Source organism: Sparus aurata, chromosome 19 (assembly GCF_900880675.1).
Source record: "Sparus aurata chromosome 19, fSpaAur1.1, whole genome shotgun sequence".
Lineage (NCBI taxonomy): Eukaryota > Metazoa > Chordata > Actinopteri > Spariformes > Sparidae > Sparus > Sparus aurata.
Window position 1 is genome coordinate 19,552,900 of NC_044205.1, and position 19,828 is coordinate 19,572,727.

The window sequence follows — 19,828 nt, forward strand, 5'->3', positions numbered from 1 at the left end:
TGTAAGTACTTTAGTTCTGTAGCATACAACCCGCAAAGTAACTAGTAACTAAAGTTACAAAACAGGTGGAGTAGGTACAATATTTACCTTTAATGTAGTGGAGTCAAAGTATAAAGTACAATAAAATGGAAATACCTCAAATACAAAATACCTCAAAATTTGACATAATTACAGCACAATACGTGATTGAGTGTAGTTAGGCCAATTTTTGTTCTGGCTGATTATCTGACAAAATAAATATATTTAAAATAACCTACTCTGGCTCGGAAGTAACTAAAGTAGCACAAATAAGTGTTGTAGAAATATATAGTATATATAATTAATATTCATAAAAATATTTGCTTCCAAAATGTAGAAGTGCAAATATCAATAAGCAGAAAATAGAAATACTGAACTAAAGCACAAAGCCCTTAAAATGTTGACAGTAAAGTGACCGGGTAAATGTTTCTTAGTTACATTCCATCGCTGTGTAAAGTCAATATATGTTCGAGATAAGTGTCAATGTGGGAATTGTCTGGCTGTCATGTTTTCTCTTTGTAGTCGCAGATGTAAACACTCCCCTCTTAGTGCATTCCTCGACGCTCCTGTCACAACACGGGCCAACTCGATGGCAACTTCTGAGAAACAAAACAACCTTAGAACAACACGGATACTTCCTCAGGCAGAGAGTGAGAAAACAAGAGGCCTCCGCTCCTCCTCAGAGATCTGATACCAATCAGCGGGAGAAAACTGAGCTGAGCCCCCTAAGGTAAGGTAAGGTAAGGTTATTACGCAGCGTCACCTCGGCCCTTGTGACTTCTACTGTGACTCGATCACCTGATTTTCCCCGTGAGGCTTCTCTCCCAGTGTGTTAATTCCAATCCCGGACCCATGGATTTTAACTGAATTTTGCATAGAAAAGTCATGAGAGAAAACAACATTTGTAAATACACTTTTATTCTTACACACCTTTTTTTTAAAATATCACAGCTGCCACATTGAAAACCATTTATCCTAATTATGAACATCAGAATATTGTAAATACATCTGAAGCTATGGTGACCTGGTGAAAATCAATAAATGTATACAATAAACAATAGACAAAACAACAACAAATCAAGCACCACACTGAGTACTTACTGACAAGTTCTACAATCTGCACACAACCTGTTTCGTTCTGAGCTGCTTTTTAGGTCCATAAGAAAAGAAACGGCACGATTTGGCCCGAACTCAAGCTGTGACCACAAACTGACCCGTTCACTCAGTGCGGTGGGGATTGGCCTTGTTGCCTGACATCTGCGAGGGACTTGATCGGTTTAAACACAGAGTTTAAAACAAGATTACAGTAATTCTCTGGGTACTTGTTCTGTTGACAGGCAAACCCATAAGAAGACGAGAGCTGCTCTGGAGAGTGCGTGGCAAATACACATTCAAGATGTGATGTTACACATCCGCTAGTTTTAAATGAAACGAGGAGCATAAACCGACAACTCGATCACAAGCTTAACTTAGACGGTAAAAATATGAAGGTTGAAGAAATGTTAATCCATTGGCTTGTGCATCTGTGACACATTGTTACACATTCGGCAGTTAGCTCAGATGAGTTGACATATGATAGTGTATCATGCCAAGGCTATGGCAACTTCAAACTTTAGGCACCAGAGACAAGATATTATACTGTAGCCCAACAATGTACAGTTATTTAGACAAAAGAAAGTCCTCAGTCCTTGTTTGGGGGTTTTGAGTTACAAAGGTTAAAGGTATGTCCTCACAGGATGGGACAATTCTGACCACAAAAATCGTACAATTCGTCCAATATGTCAGGCTCCTGAAGCCTCCTGCTCATGACACCTTGACCTCTGCCAGGCTGCGCAACTACAACCGCACCAACAGGCGGAGGCTCTACCAGCGGGTGCACTTTGTTATCCTTCATCTTAAAGTCAGTGACACCAACCCCGGGCAGCGCGCCGTTCCTCTCTGCCCAGGTTTTGGTGTCCTCTGGATTGTCCTTTGTGTCAATGACGCTGTCACCATTCACACTGCTCTTGCTCACTGTGCTCAAGTCATCCTGACATGCATCTGAGTCACTAGCATGGGGCAAAGAGAAGTAGGTGCACTTCCTTGGAAGCGACATCTTGTCCTCCAGCTCGGACGCTGTGCTGAAAAGGGAATATGGTGTGCTCTCTTCTGTGTCCTTACAGATTTTTTCACCTTGAGGAGAGTTCATGAAGGCTTTGTTTATTCCCACAGGGTCTGAAAGTGACTTTCTGATCAGTGCGTTCTCTCTCAGGAGCCACTGTTCGCCATCCATCGTGACACTGTCTCCAGGCCCGACCTGCGTATTGAAAGCGATGCACCGTGTTGCTTCAGTGAAGGTGTCCAGTGCATTGGTGGAACTGAAGTAGGACAACTCAGACACGGCTTTGGACCGGGCTATGTGGAAGGGAGAGAAAATGCTTGAATGTTCTTTCTTTTTCTGTTTTGGCGCAGATGGGGGCCTTTCTCCTTCTTCTTCATCAGGATTAGCATCTTTCTTTCCATAAAGCCTTTCAATTGTTCTTCTCACAAAGCCCTTAGTGATGGATTTCCGCGCTGAGTCATCTTCACCGCTTGACAGCTCGTTTGAACTCTGAGACTGATACCCGCCACTAGCTGAGGTCTCTGCTCTCAACTCGGGAAACTCTGACGTCCTTGGACTTTGGAAACGACAATGTCCATGCTGGATGTCTGTGGTGCTCTTTGCCAGGAACATTTCCCTGATGGATCTGACCCTGCCCTCAGGCTCTGAGGTTATAACGCCACTGGAATCATAGCTGAAAGATAACGATGACTGAGGAGCTGATTGGGAGCCAAGTGCAGAGTCAGATGTGGGCAGGTCAGAGGGTGAGTCCTCGCGGTCCGGCTCAGGCGGGGCATGTCTTTGTGAGAGACGTCTCACAGGAGAACGTTCTTTTGTGTTCTTCCTCGTCTGGGCATCGGCAACTTGCTTTTCTAGAAGGAGTACTCTCTCTGCGATAGACTGGGACACCATTTCTTCAGATAATGGCTTGACATTTTCACGATTCTTAATTCCAGACTGTATCTCCACTGAAGCTTCCTGGTGTTCTGTGCAGCCTTCCTCTATGTATCTGTCCACAATTTCATGTTCCTCTTCTGAGCTAGACTCTTTTTCGTATAAGCTTAATTCCTCAATTGAGCTGCTGGTCTGTTCATCTCGGACCTTTGGTTGCTCTGCCTCGACATGTTCTTCACAGCTGCTGTGGTCATTCCCGCTGTCCTCATCTGCACTGAATCTGTACCGCTTTGCTAGTCGGTCAGACTTTATCAAACTGCTTTTGTTGTTCTTGGTAAATGAATCCTGACTTTCTATCAAGTATCCTAGTTCTATAGTAGTCTGACTTTTTGTCTCATCACAAATTTCTGCTTCATCAGCATAGTGGTCGTCATCGTCTGAACTGACCTTGTCCTCATCTGCCTCTTCTATCAAAGTCTTTAACTCTGAATACCTTTTTGCTGAAAGATCATCAGGGTGTTCTTCCTCCTCCACGCTCTCCTGCTCTTCCTCATTGCCAGACAAACTTTCCTCAATGATAACCTTGAGTTTTTTACTTTCAGCCTCAAGTTTATTAAGGTGCTTTTCCTCCTGCTCTTCCTTATTGGAAGACAAACTTTCCTTGATTTTGCCGGCTTTGAGTTCTTCACATTCAACCTCGGGCTGCTCTTCCTCTGAAGATGGCTCCTCTACATCTGAATGAATTGTGCTTTCGTCAACACTTGCATGCAGTCCTAAAGGGCCTGCTTGACTCTGCTGTTCTTCTCCTACTGAGTTAGATGGACTTGCAGGGGAAGCGTCTTTGTTGCTCAGCTCTTTCTCAACGTCAGGTTGCTCCTCCTCTGACAAAGACTTGTTTTGACTCTCCGTGCTGGATATTCTTCCCTTCCCTCGTACATTTAGTTCTGCATAGTAGTCAGAGCTTGGTTGCTCGTCCTCTTCCTCCTCAGAGTGACTTTCAGGGTTGGACAAGTCTTCACTGTCCCTGCTCTCCTGTCGTATACCCTCACATTCAATGTCTGATTCCTCCTCTGAACTATGTTGCTCACCTGCTTCTGAGCTAGCTTCACTTTGCTCACAGCTGACTCTCTGCTCTAAATCGTTATTGGCACTTGTCTTGTTCTGCCCTCCCTGTTCTGAACCTGAGTCGTTATCGTAAGTAAGCTCATTCTCGGAGATACTCACGCTCTCCTCACTGTGCATCTGCAGCTGATCACCTTCCATGACTTTCTCCTTTACCTCAGAGTTAAACCTGTCTTGGTCATGATTTTTCTTTGTGCTGACATCTCCACTCATGCTTGCCATTTCTTGGTTTGATTTATCTTCATTGTGGCCTTGCTGCTGCTGCTGCTGATCTTCTTGATTTACTGCGTCCCTACACGACTCCACACCTTCTTCATTCTCTTCTACCATCAATACTGTACTACTGAGATTCCTTTCTTCATCTATCTGCTCATCACTTGGTTCACTGTGCTCGTCTTTAGTTGCACTTGGTTTGTTCTTCTTGGTTTCTGTTATACTACTGGTGCTAAATGGTTTTGGCTGGTTAATGTCTGTGAATTGTTTAATGATGGCGCTCACATTGACATTAACTTTCTCATCTTGAGTGACCTCCGTGACCTTTACAGTAGCTTCAGTAGAGAAATGGGATATGTTGGTCTCGTTGTTGTCTTTTGGTGACAGTTCCACTTTTGTAATAATCCTGGCTGACATAACTTCTTCATCGTCACTGTCACTGTCACTGTCACTGTTGACATCCGCTGAAAGGGAGGCCAATTCCTCCTTGAGCTCCTCAGGTATGCCAAGATTGTCCATGATCTCATCAATCACATTTTCATCAATTCCAGGACTAGCCTCGATTACGATTCCTTGCTCTGAGTCATTCGGTGTTGAACTGCGACTCTTGCATTTCTCGCTGAGTTCCTGAAAGCCCTTCCAACTTTGCAGTAGCTGCTTCGAAGCCGACCTTTGTAAATCTGACAAACTGTCTTTTAATATGTGGGAATCCTCAATGCTGGCAATTTCTCTTAGAGAATCGATCATTTTTAAAGCCTCTGCACAGCTGACGCTGTTTGCATTCAGCTCATCTGTGTTTAGGTTAGTTATACCTTCCTTAAGGGTCATCACCGACAAGAAAGCAAGGAGAGCTTTAGATGATGAGCCAAACGTAGAGGCCACATGAGAGGAGAAGTCAGGCAGGCTGTTGGACTTTTCCAGACACGATGGACGTTTGTTCTGCGTGATCTGTCTAATTGACTTTATCGAGTAGCAAATCTCCTCCAGCACAGGTTTCATGTTGGGCTGATTTAAGGTGTTTAACGGCTCTGGCATCACCTGTGTGTTTGTCTTGGGTCTCTGTGTTACAAGGTCATCTGCCTTGCTCACCTTGTCATCACTCAGATCAGCTTCCAATGGCATGGCTGTGTTACATGTTGGTGTTTTGTGCAGCTCGGCTGATTTCATTGAATGTGATGTTTGGTAATGCTTTCGTTCCAATGACTTTCTCCTTTGAATCTTGACTGTCGGCTTGGATGTGTTGTCTGAGGAGAGATTTCTGGAGAGCAACTTTCTACTTGACTTTTGTTTGACAGGCGGTGATGCCATGTCCAGAGACTGAGAATACGGGGAGGATCTCTTTTGCACTTTAGGATTATAAAGCTTGTGCTTTCTCTCAGTGGAGGGGCTAGCATCTGGTGTCACATTTTTTCGTCTTCCAACATTTGGTGACATAGTTTTATCAGGTGGATGGTTATATATTGATGATAATTTTGGAGAGATGTGAGGAAGTTCAGTGGAGACTTTCTTGGTTTGGGGTTTTCTCTCTGGAGAAGGACTGGTCACAAGTTTGACTTTTTTCACCAAGGGTTTTAGTGGTGTTTTCTCCGTTTGAGTTAAAAGTTGTGTTTTACTTGTTTGTGTCTCTTTAAATGAAAGATCACTTTCTGGTTGACCCTCACTTGATAAAATACTGGCTGATGACATTCTCTCTTCAGACGTCAAACTAGTAGGAGATGCTGAAGTGCAAAATGAAGGACTATTCTTCAAATCTAAGAAGCTGTTTGATTGCTGTGTCTCTTCTAGTGGCATTTCACTCAGTCGTTGCGTTCTTGTTGAACAGATGCTGTTTGGCAACACATTGTCATCCCCTATGTTGATGGGAGTAGATGATGATGTGTTTGTCTCTGAGGTGGCATCCGTACATAAAGCATTTTTATCCACACAAGCCTTTCTGAGAGACATTTTCCTGTCAAAAGACAGATTACTGACCAAAGGGGCCCTTTTAATAGATTGAGTTCTTGGTAATGGTTCTTCCTCCAGCGTGGAATGAATGTCAGCCTGAATTGATGTTGTAATTTCCATTGTGTGGTCTGTAGGTGATATGGCATCGTCAGATGTAGGACTGATGGATAATGGATGATTATCTGACATTTGACTGCTCACTGATGAGAGTCTGTATAAAGGGCTGCTGGCAGCTGAAAGTACATCCATTGTGCAGTATTCAGTGTTTGATAGCTCTAAGTTTTCAGCAGGTGGTGGTGGTGGAAATGGAAGGTCCATCGTAAATGAGTTGGAAGATTCTGCTTTTTGAAGTGAGATTTTGATTGAACTTGATTTATTTTCTACTTCACTGCCTGATGGCATTTGTGTTGAGGTCTCATCAGTTGGTGGAATTGTTTCAGGACAGTAGTATTGTGAGAGAGGCCTTATTTCTTCTACATTATTCTGAGCTACACTATTACAGTTTTCTGTGTTTATAATGGTTGTATGACTATGGGCGACCTGCTGATTGCCTGTCCTTTTCTCTGTTGCTTGACATGACAGTTTTTTTTCAAAGGACTTGATTCTTTGTTTGACAGAAGCTCTTCGTACCATCTCAGGCGGAAGGTCAGTTTTGAGGGTTTGACATGTTTGTGTTTCTGATGCCTGCTCCAAACACTTTACCTTCTCTGCCACAGTGATCAAGCCATCCTTATTTTCGGGCTCTCCACACTCAGCATTTTCTGTTTGAACAAGAGTATCTGCTGCTTTTCTACTTTTCTCATTTTCACAGGTTGTGGGGTTTGTCTGGGATTTCTCAAGCCAGTTCTCCACATACTCGTTAGTAACAGAGCTGCAGGAGTTAAGAGCAGGCAGTGACATGGTTTCGTTGACATCATAGGACTCGTTTTCGTTCTTTTTCTCCTGATGCATTGATGTCTGTCGTGTCAGTATTCCCCGTTGTTGGTTTCCGTCATTTGGAGAAACATTAAGCATGATTTTTTCCAAAAAAACTGTCTCACTTGTATTTTCTCTCACTGCTGGTGGTATATTTGGGTCTTTAAGAATACATTTTATTATATCATCCGACTGTTGTGCGCTTCCTGTTGCAACGCTCCCATCTCCTTTTTGTATTCCCTTTTTTAGCTTCATCATGCTTTTAGGTGATTTTGATTTATTCCCATAAATTTTCTTAATGAAGCCGGCGCTGGAGAAAGTTTTCACTTTCCCTTTCTTACGTTTTTCGGCAGCTTGAGCAGAATTTTCTTTTTGTCTTTTCCTGGGTGACATAAGCCGACCAACACGTTTGTTGATCACTTTGGGTTTTAAGGATACTCTCTTATCTTTATTGACCTCGCTTTGTTGGGGCTTGACTTTGCCATGAGTGGGCTTTGGGAATTGTTGCTGGACATTCATTCCTTTAATTGCACCTGTATTCAGTGAGGGCAATATTGAATCAGATGTTACTGACATGGTCTCAGTTCTCCAGATACTAATTGACTCAGAAGCTGTTGATGGTCTCCAGGACTCGTGTTCAAAGTCATTATTGGAGGAGAGCTGTCCGGATCCTGAGGTAGCTGGCCTGCAGAAAGGAATCCCAGAAGCAGACATACTTTGTCCACAAAAATTTGCAAGGAAATTATCGTGACAGGTCTGCTGTTCATATATGTGTAAAACGGTTTCCGTGACCTCCTCTCTGCTGGATTCAATCTGTAGGATTTCAGCCATCCCTGATTTGATTGTGGATACATTCCTGCTGTTGATATTGTTGGCATCCACAGAGCCAAGTCTTCTGGGTTTGGGCACTGGTTTGGTGTTACTCTGTTTGACCATGCAGTACTGCTCGGTCATGGCTCCATATTCTGTCTGCTCCCTGTAGGAATATGAGCCAATCATGCCCTCATGAGCCCCCTCTGCCGTTACTGATGTGATGCTCTCCACAGAGGCTTGCTGTTTTCTAATTTGCTTGTGCCCTGGTGTAGGAACTCTCCTGGGGGACACAATGTCCGTTTGTACTTTGATGTGGTCTTCTTCATTACCACTCTGACTCAAAGCTCCAGTGCCCAGGGATGGTGGATCCTCATCATTGTTATCCTCAGTTTTGTCCCTGTTGATGGTGTCAATAGAAGCGGCAGGACTTTGTAAATCCAGTGAGTTCGATTTTAGTGAGCTGATGTCCTGCTCTGCTTCCGGTAAACAGGTCACATTAAGCTGACTGGCTACACTTGAGCGTGACAGAGTGGTCGTCCAATGGATGGTTTCCTCTTCCTTGATTGTCAGCCGCACCTTCATCTCCACTGTCATGCTACCATCTTGGTTCACTCGAAAGGACTTCTCAATGTCGTCGTCCGTGGGCAGCAGGCTGTCCTGCCCTGCAGCTCCATCGCTAAGGCGGGTGTCACCCTCCGTTTCTGCAACTGACTCCAGCATACGACCCGACTCCATCTCCGCAGAGTTTGTGTGGTTGCTGGGTAGGTCGCATGAACTCTCTGTGATGGAGTTATGGATCCGATTCACAATGTACCGCTCAGAATAAGGGGAGAATTTTCTTGATATTGGAGCATATATTAGAGACCTCTTTTTACCTTTTCAGCCAATTGAAAGAGCAGGTTCAACATATGTTTATGTTGAAAAAAGTAGAAAATGTCCAGATATTTCAGGTAAGAATTGAAGAGGATAGGCAGGCAGTTTGAAGAGTAAACCCAGGAAGCATGGAAGGAGAAAGAGAGAGAAAAGAAAAGTTAGAACATGAGCACAAGTATTCAAAGCTCATGAAGAACAATAGCTGAGAGCTAGCTGACAGTGTATGTAGGTCATCTATGGTATTATGTGTAATATCATTGCCTCAGCACTTCCCCAATCTTCATCCCATGTGAGCAGGTAGATTACTGCAGACACACGCTACGTGCTGTACGATAAGGGTCTATTAATGAGAATAAGTGTTCTCATCAACTAAATAAAACAATTTAAGAAACAGTAGGACTCACGGTTCAAAGCCTTTAGTCTTCTGAGTCTCATTCGATTGGTAGGCAGCAGGGCTTGTGCTGGTGATTTCTGTGCATTGTAGTTTGCAGGCCTGAAGGGCTCCCTCCCTGAGGCCACTACAATACCAGAGCACAATATCAGGCCTGGAAGACCATCCACCTGCAGTAGACAGAAAAATAAAAGGATTTGTCACTCCAATGGCATTTCACTGAGACAGCCTTACATAGAATAGAATAGAAACACAATTATTCACATTGAATCTACATATGTAAGGGAGTGATGTGATTGCAGATTTATATATTTATATATGTATGACAAATCTAAATTATTATTTTTTGTAGGGGCACTTGGCAAAACCAGCAGGGTTGTTATTTACAACAGATCCTTGACCTAAAGCCTTACTGTACAGTATCCCAGAATGCCTTTCTGAGTATTAGGGAGAGTTGCTAAAGGAGCTTACCACTTTCTCTCCTCATGTGACGGCTATTTACAGGCCAGGTTTAAATCAGTCCTTAGTCAACAACAATGTTGCCAAAACCTAAAAAAATATATATTTGCATTCTACTTGGTTGGTTTAATGCATTCTTAAAGGGCTTTACAATGTAAAAAAATGTTGCACTCTATGTATTTGTTTAAATAGATTCTTAAGACATGAGAACATTGTCATGATTTTGCAGGGTGAAGCTGTACTTAAATTGTGCCTCTAGATTTCAGATTGGGCCTGAACTGCTTTGTCATTCACCCTTTGTGACGTCTTTGATTTCTTGGCATTAGAATGGAAGGTTCAGTGAATATATTATGGTGTTTTTTAGTAAGATGTCAGTCCAGACTGTTTTTTTTCTTAGAAATGTATTGTGTTGTGTTGACAGAGGAGAACACTCACACGTCTGCCATCAGATGTGTGTAATTTCACAATGTGGAACTGGATCAGCTCTGAAATATATTCCAGGATGGATTCAAAAGTGGGAGTAGTCCTCTTGTTAAGCACCACTATGTGTTTGACTGTTGGGTCCCCGTTGCGAAAAACCATTAGCTTCTTTGGTGTGCGTACAACCACTGGTTTCTTCTTGTGGAGGTTCTGGCCGGGGAAAAACCTGGCCTGCTTTACAGTCCGACGACGGGAGCTGACAGGCCTGGCATGGTACCAGGGCGGCAGCTTCTTCCTGGCCAGTGTCAAGTTGATAGGTTTTACTTTACGGCTGTCAGAGCAGATGTAAGATTTGCCATCCTCCAGTTCATCCAAAGTGTAGACCGCATGAATGCCCCGAGGAGTGGTGATGTTTCTCACCCCAAATGGCAGGGGAACCTTTTTAGAGAGACTGTCCAGGAGCGCATCGAATGTCTTAAAGGTGCGGTTGTTGATGACCATGCGCAGACCATTGAACTGAGGATCTCCACTTTTGTAGAAGCAGACCCGCTTTGATAGGATCGGGTCGATGATGCTCGGGTGGCGTGGGGTGCCAAAGGAGTGCCCACTCCCTGAAGACTGCTCAGGGCGGATCCTCCGAAGCCCCGTCTCACTCATCATTGTGATTGGCTAAAAAGGTGGAGCAAAAGAGAAGTCAAGAATTGGATACTTAGTTGAAACAGGCCTAAAGTTAGAGAAGATGATCCTGTAGAGATAGTTGATTGTCGAGCTTTGGGTCGGTATTCAGCCCAAAATTCAGACCGCAATCCTTGGTAATTGACAACTCAACTATCTTTCTCCAAAAAACCTTCCCTACCTTTAGTGCTGATTATATGAGGTTCTGTATGGTCAATGGTAAACAGTGAAACAATTATATTTTTGATTCCTTCGCAGCAGAGCGTCAATAGTGAGGAGGTCCAAAAGGTCCTCAGGTTGGTTCAACACATAAAACACATTTTTTAACAATAATCTTCACAGATCATGTTTTTTGTTTGTTTTTTGTCTTTATAAATATACAAAGTTATGTGTATTATTGAACCCTGATTACTGTCAGTGACGCAGTGACAAATACAAATGAGAAGAATAAAACAGGGTTTGTTTATGATTTATGAAAAAGCAACATCTGCGTTCATAGGATTCTGTAATTGGGTCAACACACAACACCCTGTTGAAGGCATCTTAAATAATTAATGATGTGCAAACAGCTTAATGACGTCTTGCAAACATATGCTGTTTACTTCTCACGGCTGTGGACATCAGGCAACATGACCTCTCTACTGAGAAACCTGCCACGTGAATGGCATCTCTAATTATTTGATTACCTGGGTTTAAACAACACAGCTGAGAACAATAATACGGAACTGTTTGACAGAGCAGCACAATCATTTGTGCATCTTAAGTATTTTATACCACATTTCAGTATAATGACGAAAATGTGCACAACAGTATTTAAGAATTGAGTGATATGATCTACGAAAACAGACACGTTTTGTTGGATCAGATAACATATGCCTCAAAACAATTTAAATAATTCAATCAAAGCTTTCGAAACACTGAACTGCTAAATTATTCTGCATTTCACATGTAAAAATGAAGTGATAACTTACAGAATATAATTCATTTAAACTGATTAAATCAAACTTGATTAGTTGGCAATAATAGTATTCCTTGTCAAGACACCAACATATATATATATATATATATATATATATATATATATATATATATATATATATATATATATGTATATAAACACATTTGTAGTTTTTGTGGCTACAAAACAAAACAACATCTAGTGCAAAGTTCATGACACTTCTAATGTTGCAACTGTAACACATAACTACAGACAATAACTGAAGGCAGTAAAATTAGTTAAACAAATACACAACACTGGCAGATTTCAAAGTGAACTCACTTACATCGGCATCATGAAATTCCCAACCGCTTTGAGAGAGAGATCCATGAAACGTTATTCCGTGCTCGACATGATGACTGCTGTTCAACTAACTGCACAGCAACAGTTTATTTCGGGAGACACCATCACGGTTAATTTGCTTAATCTTTGCTTAAAGTTAATCTCCACTGCAAGTGCAGTGCCTGGAAATCCTCTTCAGAAAGGTGTGTCGCACAGATGCATGTAGAGCTGTCATAGCAGAGCAAAGGAGTGGAACAAGGACCTGAGATTTATTATTTATATGTATGTTTTTTTAAGTTATAAATTAAATATACATTTGTTTAAAAGTGTTTTCCTGTCAGTGTGCCACTGAATCAAACCATTTATTTTTAAATAAATCTGATTATTAATTTTTAAACAATTGCAAAAGTCACAAGTGGAAAATACATTTAAGAAAAATAATTTTAAAACTTTTGTCATTTAAAGAGTCGCTTCCTTCGTCTTTGTAAAAGAAGTTACTATCAGACGGATGCCAACTTTTAAAAGTGATTTAGACCATTTAATCTGCCATCTTTAGATGTTTTTGTGCTTGTGTTTTGCTTTTATTTGATACCTAAATAAGAGGCCAATGCTCCACCTGCAGAAGGTAAGACGTATTAAAAGGAGCAGCAGATGGTAAGTCGGTGTCCAGTTGTAATATACACGCTTGGTTGTAATCTCATTCAGGACCTCTTTAGATAATAAGGATTAAGGGGCTCTACATTAGCAGGACCCTCGGAAAAGAGCACTTGTTTTCAATGAAAAGAGTGAACATCATACTCATTAACTATAAATAATGACAAATCAGATTGATTATTATCAAATGTTGTTCAAATAAACGTAATCAGAAATTAGATTTGTCTTTCTAATTGAGACTGTGTAAACTGTACACGTCTGTATTAAACTTAAAAATTACACATTCCCTTAATAGCAAGCCCTTCTTTGCTCCCTACAGAAATACACACATCTTCTAGAAATACAAACAAGTTTTGAAGGGTAGTGGAGTCCATGAGATTAGATTGAAGCGTATTACTGGTGGAATTAGCCGGCCATGTATATGCTAACCATGACCTATCACGAGTTGCATAACAGTTACCAAAACTGAGTCTATTCCTGTAGTGAAAGGGATTAGTCGACAAGGGATAGCTTCATTCCACAGTAAACCTGGGGCTGAAGTCAAGGAATCAAAGGAATATACAGAAGTTATCAGGTTTCAGCTCAGTATAAAAGGATAAAGTGATGACACTCTGTCATACTGTTTAGTTTACAGCCATAAAAATATCTCAGGTGTGTGCGGAGGAGACGATATGTGCTGTAGGAAAGAATTCCTGCTGAGCCCGACCAGACAGAGATTCAGGAATGCCACAGGAGGCTCCCATGTGCCGAGCCCATGACCTGTTCCCAAAACAACAACGAGCACAAAAATGTGAAAAATCCTTGAAAGGAAGCCGGGTGGGGGGGAACAATGGAGGAAGCCCTCAGAGTAAACAGGTAGGCCCGAAGCCTGCATGCCCCTCATTCCAGCCCTTACGCTGCAGAGATAAGAAACAAGCAAACGTTGAAACCAGGCGGATTGAAAAACGGCCGGTCACACCGAAACAGCGGCGCGGATCCTGCCAAACATACCCAAATCACACTGAAAATAGGCCCCTCGGCTGAGGGCCTCAGAGTAGCGTGACAGGTAACAGCAGCAAATGTCTGAAGCTACAATTGTCACATAACCTTCCACGTCACCGAGTTATAACGAACCAGCTGGTGATATGAAGACTGTTATTTTTCCTTCACATGATTACACGTGAAATCACACGCCGCCATGACAGAGATATCTGTCTCTGCGTTCCGGGTGTATTGTCACCCCTGCCATGCTCTATTTATAAGTCCTTGCGCCTATACTGCAACTAATTGGCGCCAAGTTAGATTCAAACCTATGCTGTTAATGGGAAAAAATGTGTGATATGTTTTGGCCCTTGTCCCCTTTCTATATTTGGCCCAGCGTCCTCCATGCAGCTGCTCCTCCAGATCTGTCTGCCTGTGTTCCCATCAAACACCTCTCTTCAGTCTGCATATATTGCCTCAATTCGAGAGGCAAAAGAGTCTCGGCGGCTCGCGCACAAAAGGGCAGAAATACATACGTGGCTGCATAGCAAATAACAGCAGTTTGCTCTGATGTCGCGCCGCGTTTAGCCCTCTGTAGTGTCATTCAGAGAAAAAAAATGCCCGGCTTGTTTTGTAGCCCTTGTAAGAACTGGTTAAAATTCCAAGCATCGCAGCTGTCTGGAATTCAATTATGAGTGATACAGCTGCACTACCAGCAGCACTTTTAAACATTCGCTTCAATTAGAAGTCAGGCAGCTGACCCTGCAAATATTACCTCTTTTGAACTTTTCTTGCTCCCCCAAAAATCACTCTCTATTCTTCTGAACTTCTTAATCATGTACGGCCATTTGGATGAATTCCACTTTTCCCTAGAGGGCAGTTGAATGTAACATTAAAAAAAATGAGGCTTGGCAGACGTCGCACCCAAAATATGCTTACTATCAAACATTCCATTCAAGTGGCATGATGTCTTTTTTTCCCCTCTGAACTTCCACTGGAATTCCCAGGTTTTGAATGAATCGCTGCCAAACAGGACTCGTAAGGTCACACCACCGCCTGTCCCCTCCCCGCCAAAACCCCTCGCACAGCAGTCAGAGGTCCCCACCCCATCCATTTTGAGCGTTCCGTATCAGCTGTGCCAAGCTTTTAATCTGCCTGGTGACATCCCAGTGTTTCCTGCATGGGACACAGGGAAAGATAAGCACGCTTCTCTGTGCGGTAAATCACTCCGCACCCCCCACTCGTTCACTGATATGACCATTATTCAATTAGGCCACACTCAAACTGACCACGATTCTTGGTAATTACAATCGGGAGCAGTGGCGATTGTTTTCACATTATTTTCACTTTCTTAATCCCTTTGTTCTCTCAACAGCATCGGCTTTAATTAACCAAAAGCAAACATTTTTTAAAAAAAAGGTTCCTTGTTGCTGAATGGTGGAAAAAAACTAAGCACATTTTGAAGTATGAAAGTATTTTTTCTTGGGTTTCTTCACTGGTTATACCCCTTTATACTTTATAAAGTACTCTGGACAAAGTACGGTTCCTCTGCAATCTAAGAAATAGGAACACAGAGACACTGATACAAAGTAAAGGCAATTACCATAACTCATAGCTTAAACTGAGCTACATTTATTAACCGTAAACTTAAAGTTTGTTAATCTCTCAATGTACTTTCAGTAACATTATAACATTAGCTAGTAAACTGAGGGATAACCCACATTGAATCCAGCCATACTGGCTGCCAGTATGATTATGTTAGCCACTTTGCTAGGCCTACTTCCTTAAAAATATTTTTGAATTAATCTGATGTAATTTGTTTTAAATGACTGCTTACCTTATGCTGCTTGGTGAACCACGTTATGGCAAGCTTGAAATTGTCTGTTAACTGCTAGGCTAACATAAGGCCTTGTTAATTCTTAACTAGCATTAATTAGCTAGCTAACAGTGAGCCTTAACTGACATATAACTGACATAGCTGACATATAAAAGCATAGCTGAATTCAGGCACATATCTGATACAAAGATTTCATCAGCCTTTGGCTAATGTGAGCATTAACCTTAGCCAATTAAGCCAAGCCTACCAAACAAATTTCCTGTTGACTTGTTCACACTAGTTGGAGGGTTCACTAGCATTTATTAGATAGCTAACCGTTAGCCTTAACTGACATATAACTGACCTAACCAACACTTGAGCCTTTAATTTGATTCTATCCAGCAAATTCTCTCCAGTTTACACACAGACTGTTCTCTGCTCATGTAAATTGAATTATTTTGGTTAATTCACCTATCAGTCCACAACTGCTACATTTAGATTGAACGGCCATTTCATTTGTTAATGAAACACTGACTAAAGTAAGTTTTAGAAACAACGGCTACCGGCCAGCAGTTAGCTAACATTACACACGCGGATAGCTCATTCTTCACTGTTCACACTTGTTGAATTATTAATGCAGCCGTCAGTCCACAGGCGCCACATTTAGCAAGGATTGCCGTCTCAACTGTTCATGAAACACTGACTGCTTGTGCTGCTTGTGGTGCTCTGAATAACGGTAACGGTATATTCAAATAGCGCTACGAATTTGCACTCCGGCGCTTTATTTATGACACATCCTATATATTTAGGCTAAAATGTCATGGGTTGTATGGTTTAAGCAAGGTTAGCACAATGTCAAAAAATGTTATGTCTGTTTATCTCTTTTTTTGAGACAATCTTGGCCAAAGTGACGGCAACATTAAAGTTTAATGCACAATTAAACAACAGCTTGAGATCTTAAAGGCTTCAGGAGCAAGACAATGTTGCCTGACAAATGAATACATCAAGGAAACAATGGCAGATTAAGTCAGTGTCTTTTGAATGTCTGCAGATTGTGATGATACAGTATATCAACGACCAAGCCTCTCAACAGCAATATAAATACTGATATGTGCAGTATGTGGACTGTTATTCTCCAGAGGGCATTGGCAGGCAGTGTCCTCCTCACCAAAGGGCTCAATACCACATGGCTGTTAGCTTTGGAGGGCCTGGGCGGAGGGCCAGTCCACTGACGGGACAACCTGGCTACGCGCGACCCAGATAGCAGCCTGAGGTGAGGAGTGATTTATCCGTCTGTGCTCGCATCGGACAACCTTCCTCTGATTAAGGGTCAGTCACTGAGCGACAGAGCTGAGTGGAGTGGAGAGGGCGAGACAGGCGGCCTCCCTGTGTGAGACACTGGCATCCTGACCGCCCGCACAAATGGACTTTCCAGACGCTGCTGTACATGTACTGTACTGCGAGCAGCGCACACACATTGGTCAGCGGGCATATACACAGGAATGTGCACGTAGCCACTGGTTTCTCGTCTTTTATTCACACGCACTGGCCGAGCTTTGCGCACACACACACCGGAGCCAAGATAAAGACTTATTGAGTTGGCCTTGACATTCGCTCAACCCAACAACAAAAGGATGTGGTGAATCTGAGTCGGGCCACTGTTTGACTCGTCTCTGCGGGCTGCTAAAGATCAGTGTTCCTGCTGCTCAGGGTTCACAAGCAGGTTACCACCTCCATCAATTTCAATGGAAATGGTGTCTATTGTATGCATGTACTGTCAGGGAATTCTACAGGGGTTAAAAGTACTCTGGCTACTCTGTCATGTAAATACTTAAGGTCTTTTTTAAACAAAGTACTGTGCTCAACTGCTGATGAGGAGTAGATTCTAACTCTCCTAAAGAAAAGATGGGTACTAATATGACAGAAAAACCCACCACAATACAAAAATGCCCTCTCAGGTCCGTCGTCACATCTGCCACGCCTCACACTTTTTAAATGTTTCACCATTTCATCCCGGCAGCTCTGTCCAAATGTTAAACCCTTCGCTGCGTGATGCAACGTACCCCAGCTGCTATTTTCACTTGTACACACTTGTATTTGTGATATTCGTGCATTAACGCCTCACTCTCTCCCCCTCCTCCCTCCCCCTCACACCCTGCGATGTCCTGTGTTGGTTTCTTTTTCTCTAGTTTCCTTTGTTGTCGTCATTGTTTCTGTCTCAATCACACCGGCCCCTCTAACAGTGACCATCTGTGACTAAGTAGCTCTGAATCTATCGGTCTGGTATTAAAACCATGTACAAAAAATAAACTCATCTTTCAGGTTCAGCTGTTGCCCACTGACTGAAATGAAGCTACCGATGTTGTTGTCATCCGTGGCACTTTTGTCACCAAGCTGCTAAAGGGCGCTCGCCTCTTTCTCACCCTTTCAAAATAAATCATTTGAATTGTTCTTTTTTATCGCATCATTTAGGCTCTTTAGTCCGAGAACACAACAATGAATTAATCTAGGAGATGAAGCCTCAACTGTATGCAGTGGGAGAGATTTTTTTTTTGCACAACAGAATTGGACAGAAATAGTTTCACAGCCGGAAAGCTAAAGGGTAAAATGGTCCAGATAATCAGAACAGATTAAACATTTTAACAATGTGCTATCTGTGTATGAATTTTTATGGCCACAGCCTCCCTCTGATTTTTACAACATTCAGGAAAACAGAGGACAAAACCTGGAAACATGCTCGATGATGTCAGTTGTCGCACGATTTCACAATATTCAGACGACATCACTCCACGTTTCTAAATGACTAAATATAAAGAAGCGTGCTACCTTTTATGTAATTAGAGAACCCAATCAAAAAAGACTTTTAACAACACACACAGCACTGCCTACCGTCCTCAGACTGTAGATCAGGAAATCAGACAATAATCAGATACACACAAACCTCTCAGTATTTCAGATATAACAGTAATAACGTGCCAACACCGGAGAAGATCTCACCGGGAGGAAACAAAACACAAGCAATACAGTCTGGGATGGGATAACTACTCATTTGGCAAGATTTTACCTGCGAATAATTCATCTTTATGCATGTTGCATGAGCTTCACAAGCACTACACCATTTTAACGGCACAGCGGTATAATAATGTTCTCAAAATGCACAGTAATTTACAGCAATTTAAAAGTTATTCAAGTTAAAATGATAAAGACGGTGAAATAAACTAATAAAAAAAGTAAGTCTTTATAATAGAGGAGATCGTTCAGCACATTACACTGTAAGTTTCCCTCAGAAAATGTCATAATACAGTTGTTATACATTATGAAATTTGTCATATAAATATTCATCTGTATACCTAAACCAAAATTCAATTTAGTGTCATGAGCGACTGTTTATATTCCTACAAACTTAATACATTGCAGTCGGCTTCCTCATAGACATTTTATGACACAGTTATGTGTTTATGGTCAGTTACAGTGAACCATAACAAATCTTTGTTTACCTCACAAGTAACGGCGGTAATGACAGCAGGGCTGCGTGACCACACGGGGTGACTTCTGTCAGGGATTACTCACAGGTCACCTACCTGGATCCATACGCGACTCTGAGCTGATTCACGTGCCCTCACCTTCCCTCGCCCTCCTTTTTTCCCAGAGGACTCTGGTCTGGCGTCGCTCTGCAGTTCCAGAGTTGCAGAGCAACAACCACAACCGTTTGTTTTGTGAATGCAATAAAACCTGTTCTTATATTGTATCATCATATATGATAGAGCTTTACATATAGGTTCAATTATAAGTTATATATTTAACTACCCTTAACCTTTACCTTTAAGCAGGGCTTTCACTAATCAGAGATGGACTTAGGTCCCATCTCAGGGCCATACTCTAGAAAATGGACATAAGATTACATAATCACTGGTTTTGTAATAACTAGACAGAATTCAAGAAAAACATTCTGTCAGTCAACATTTTGCATCAAATTATATAATCAATTTTTTCAATTAGCCAACACATCAAAAAGTAGTAGATTTACCTCTGCTATTAAACATTTAACTTGTCGATCGGGTCAAATGTTTTATCTATCTAATGAAATTAAGTTCTTAATTTATTTGGGGATTTTATTTAGTAAGTACATACACAGAATAAATGCTGCATCTTACATAATTAGATTAACATTTTTCCTCAGTTTCTTGAAGTTATCACATTATTAGATAATTATTATATTGCCACTTTCTTTCACAGATCTTTACCTGGTAAAGGTTTCACTCCTGCAGTGAGCCTCATGTACTCCTGTGCACAGCTGACCCC

The 19,828-nt window shown here is 41.9% G+C and overlaps 1 protein-coding gene across 3 annotated transcripts; it reads right to left on the reverse strand.

Moving 5' to 3' along the window:
* Positions 1–919: 919 nt before the first annotated feature.
* Positions 920–15,869, reverse strand: LOC115570065 (oxygen-regulated protein 1-like). Of its 3 annotated transcripts, none has more exons than XM_030398322.1 (4): positions 15,548–15,869; positions 10,158–10,811; positions 9,277–9,433; positions 920–8,874 (listed from the first exon to the last, which is right to left on the reverse strand). In XM_030398322.1, exons 2-4 carry the CDS (start codon positions 10,800–10,802, stop codon positions 1,748–1,750), a joined length of 7,929 nt encoding a protein of 2,642 aa, XP_030254182.1. In that variant the 5' UTR covers positions 10,803–10,811; positions 15,548–15,869; the 3' UTR covers positions 920–1,747. The 3 variants fall into 3 exon arrangements, with proteins under 3 accessions (XP_030254182.1, XP_030254183.1, XP_030254181.1); XM_030398323.1 differs by lacking the exon at positions 15,548–15,869 and adding an exon at positions 12,097–12,155; XM_030398321.1 differs by lacking the exon at positions 15,548–15,869 and adding an exon at positions 12,101–12,151.
* Positions 15,870–19,828: the final 3,959 nt, after the last annotated feature.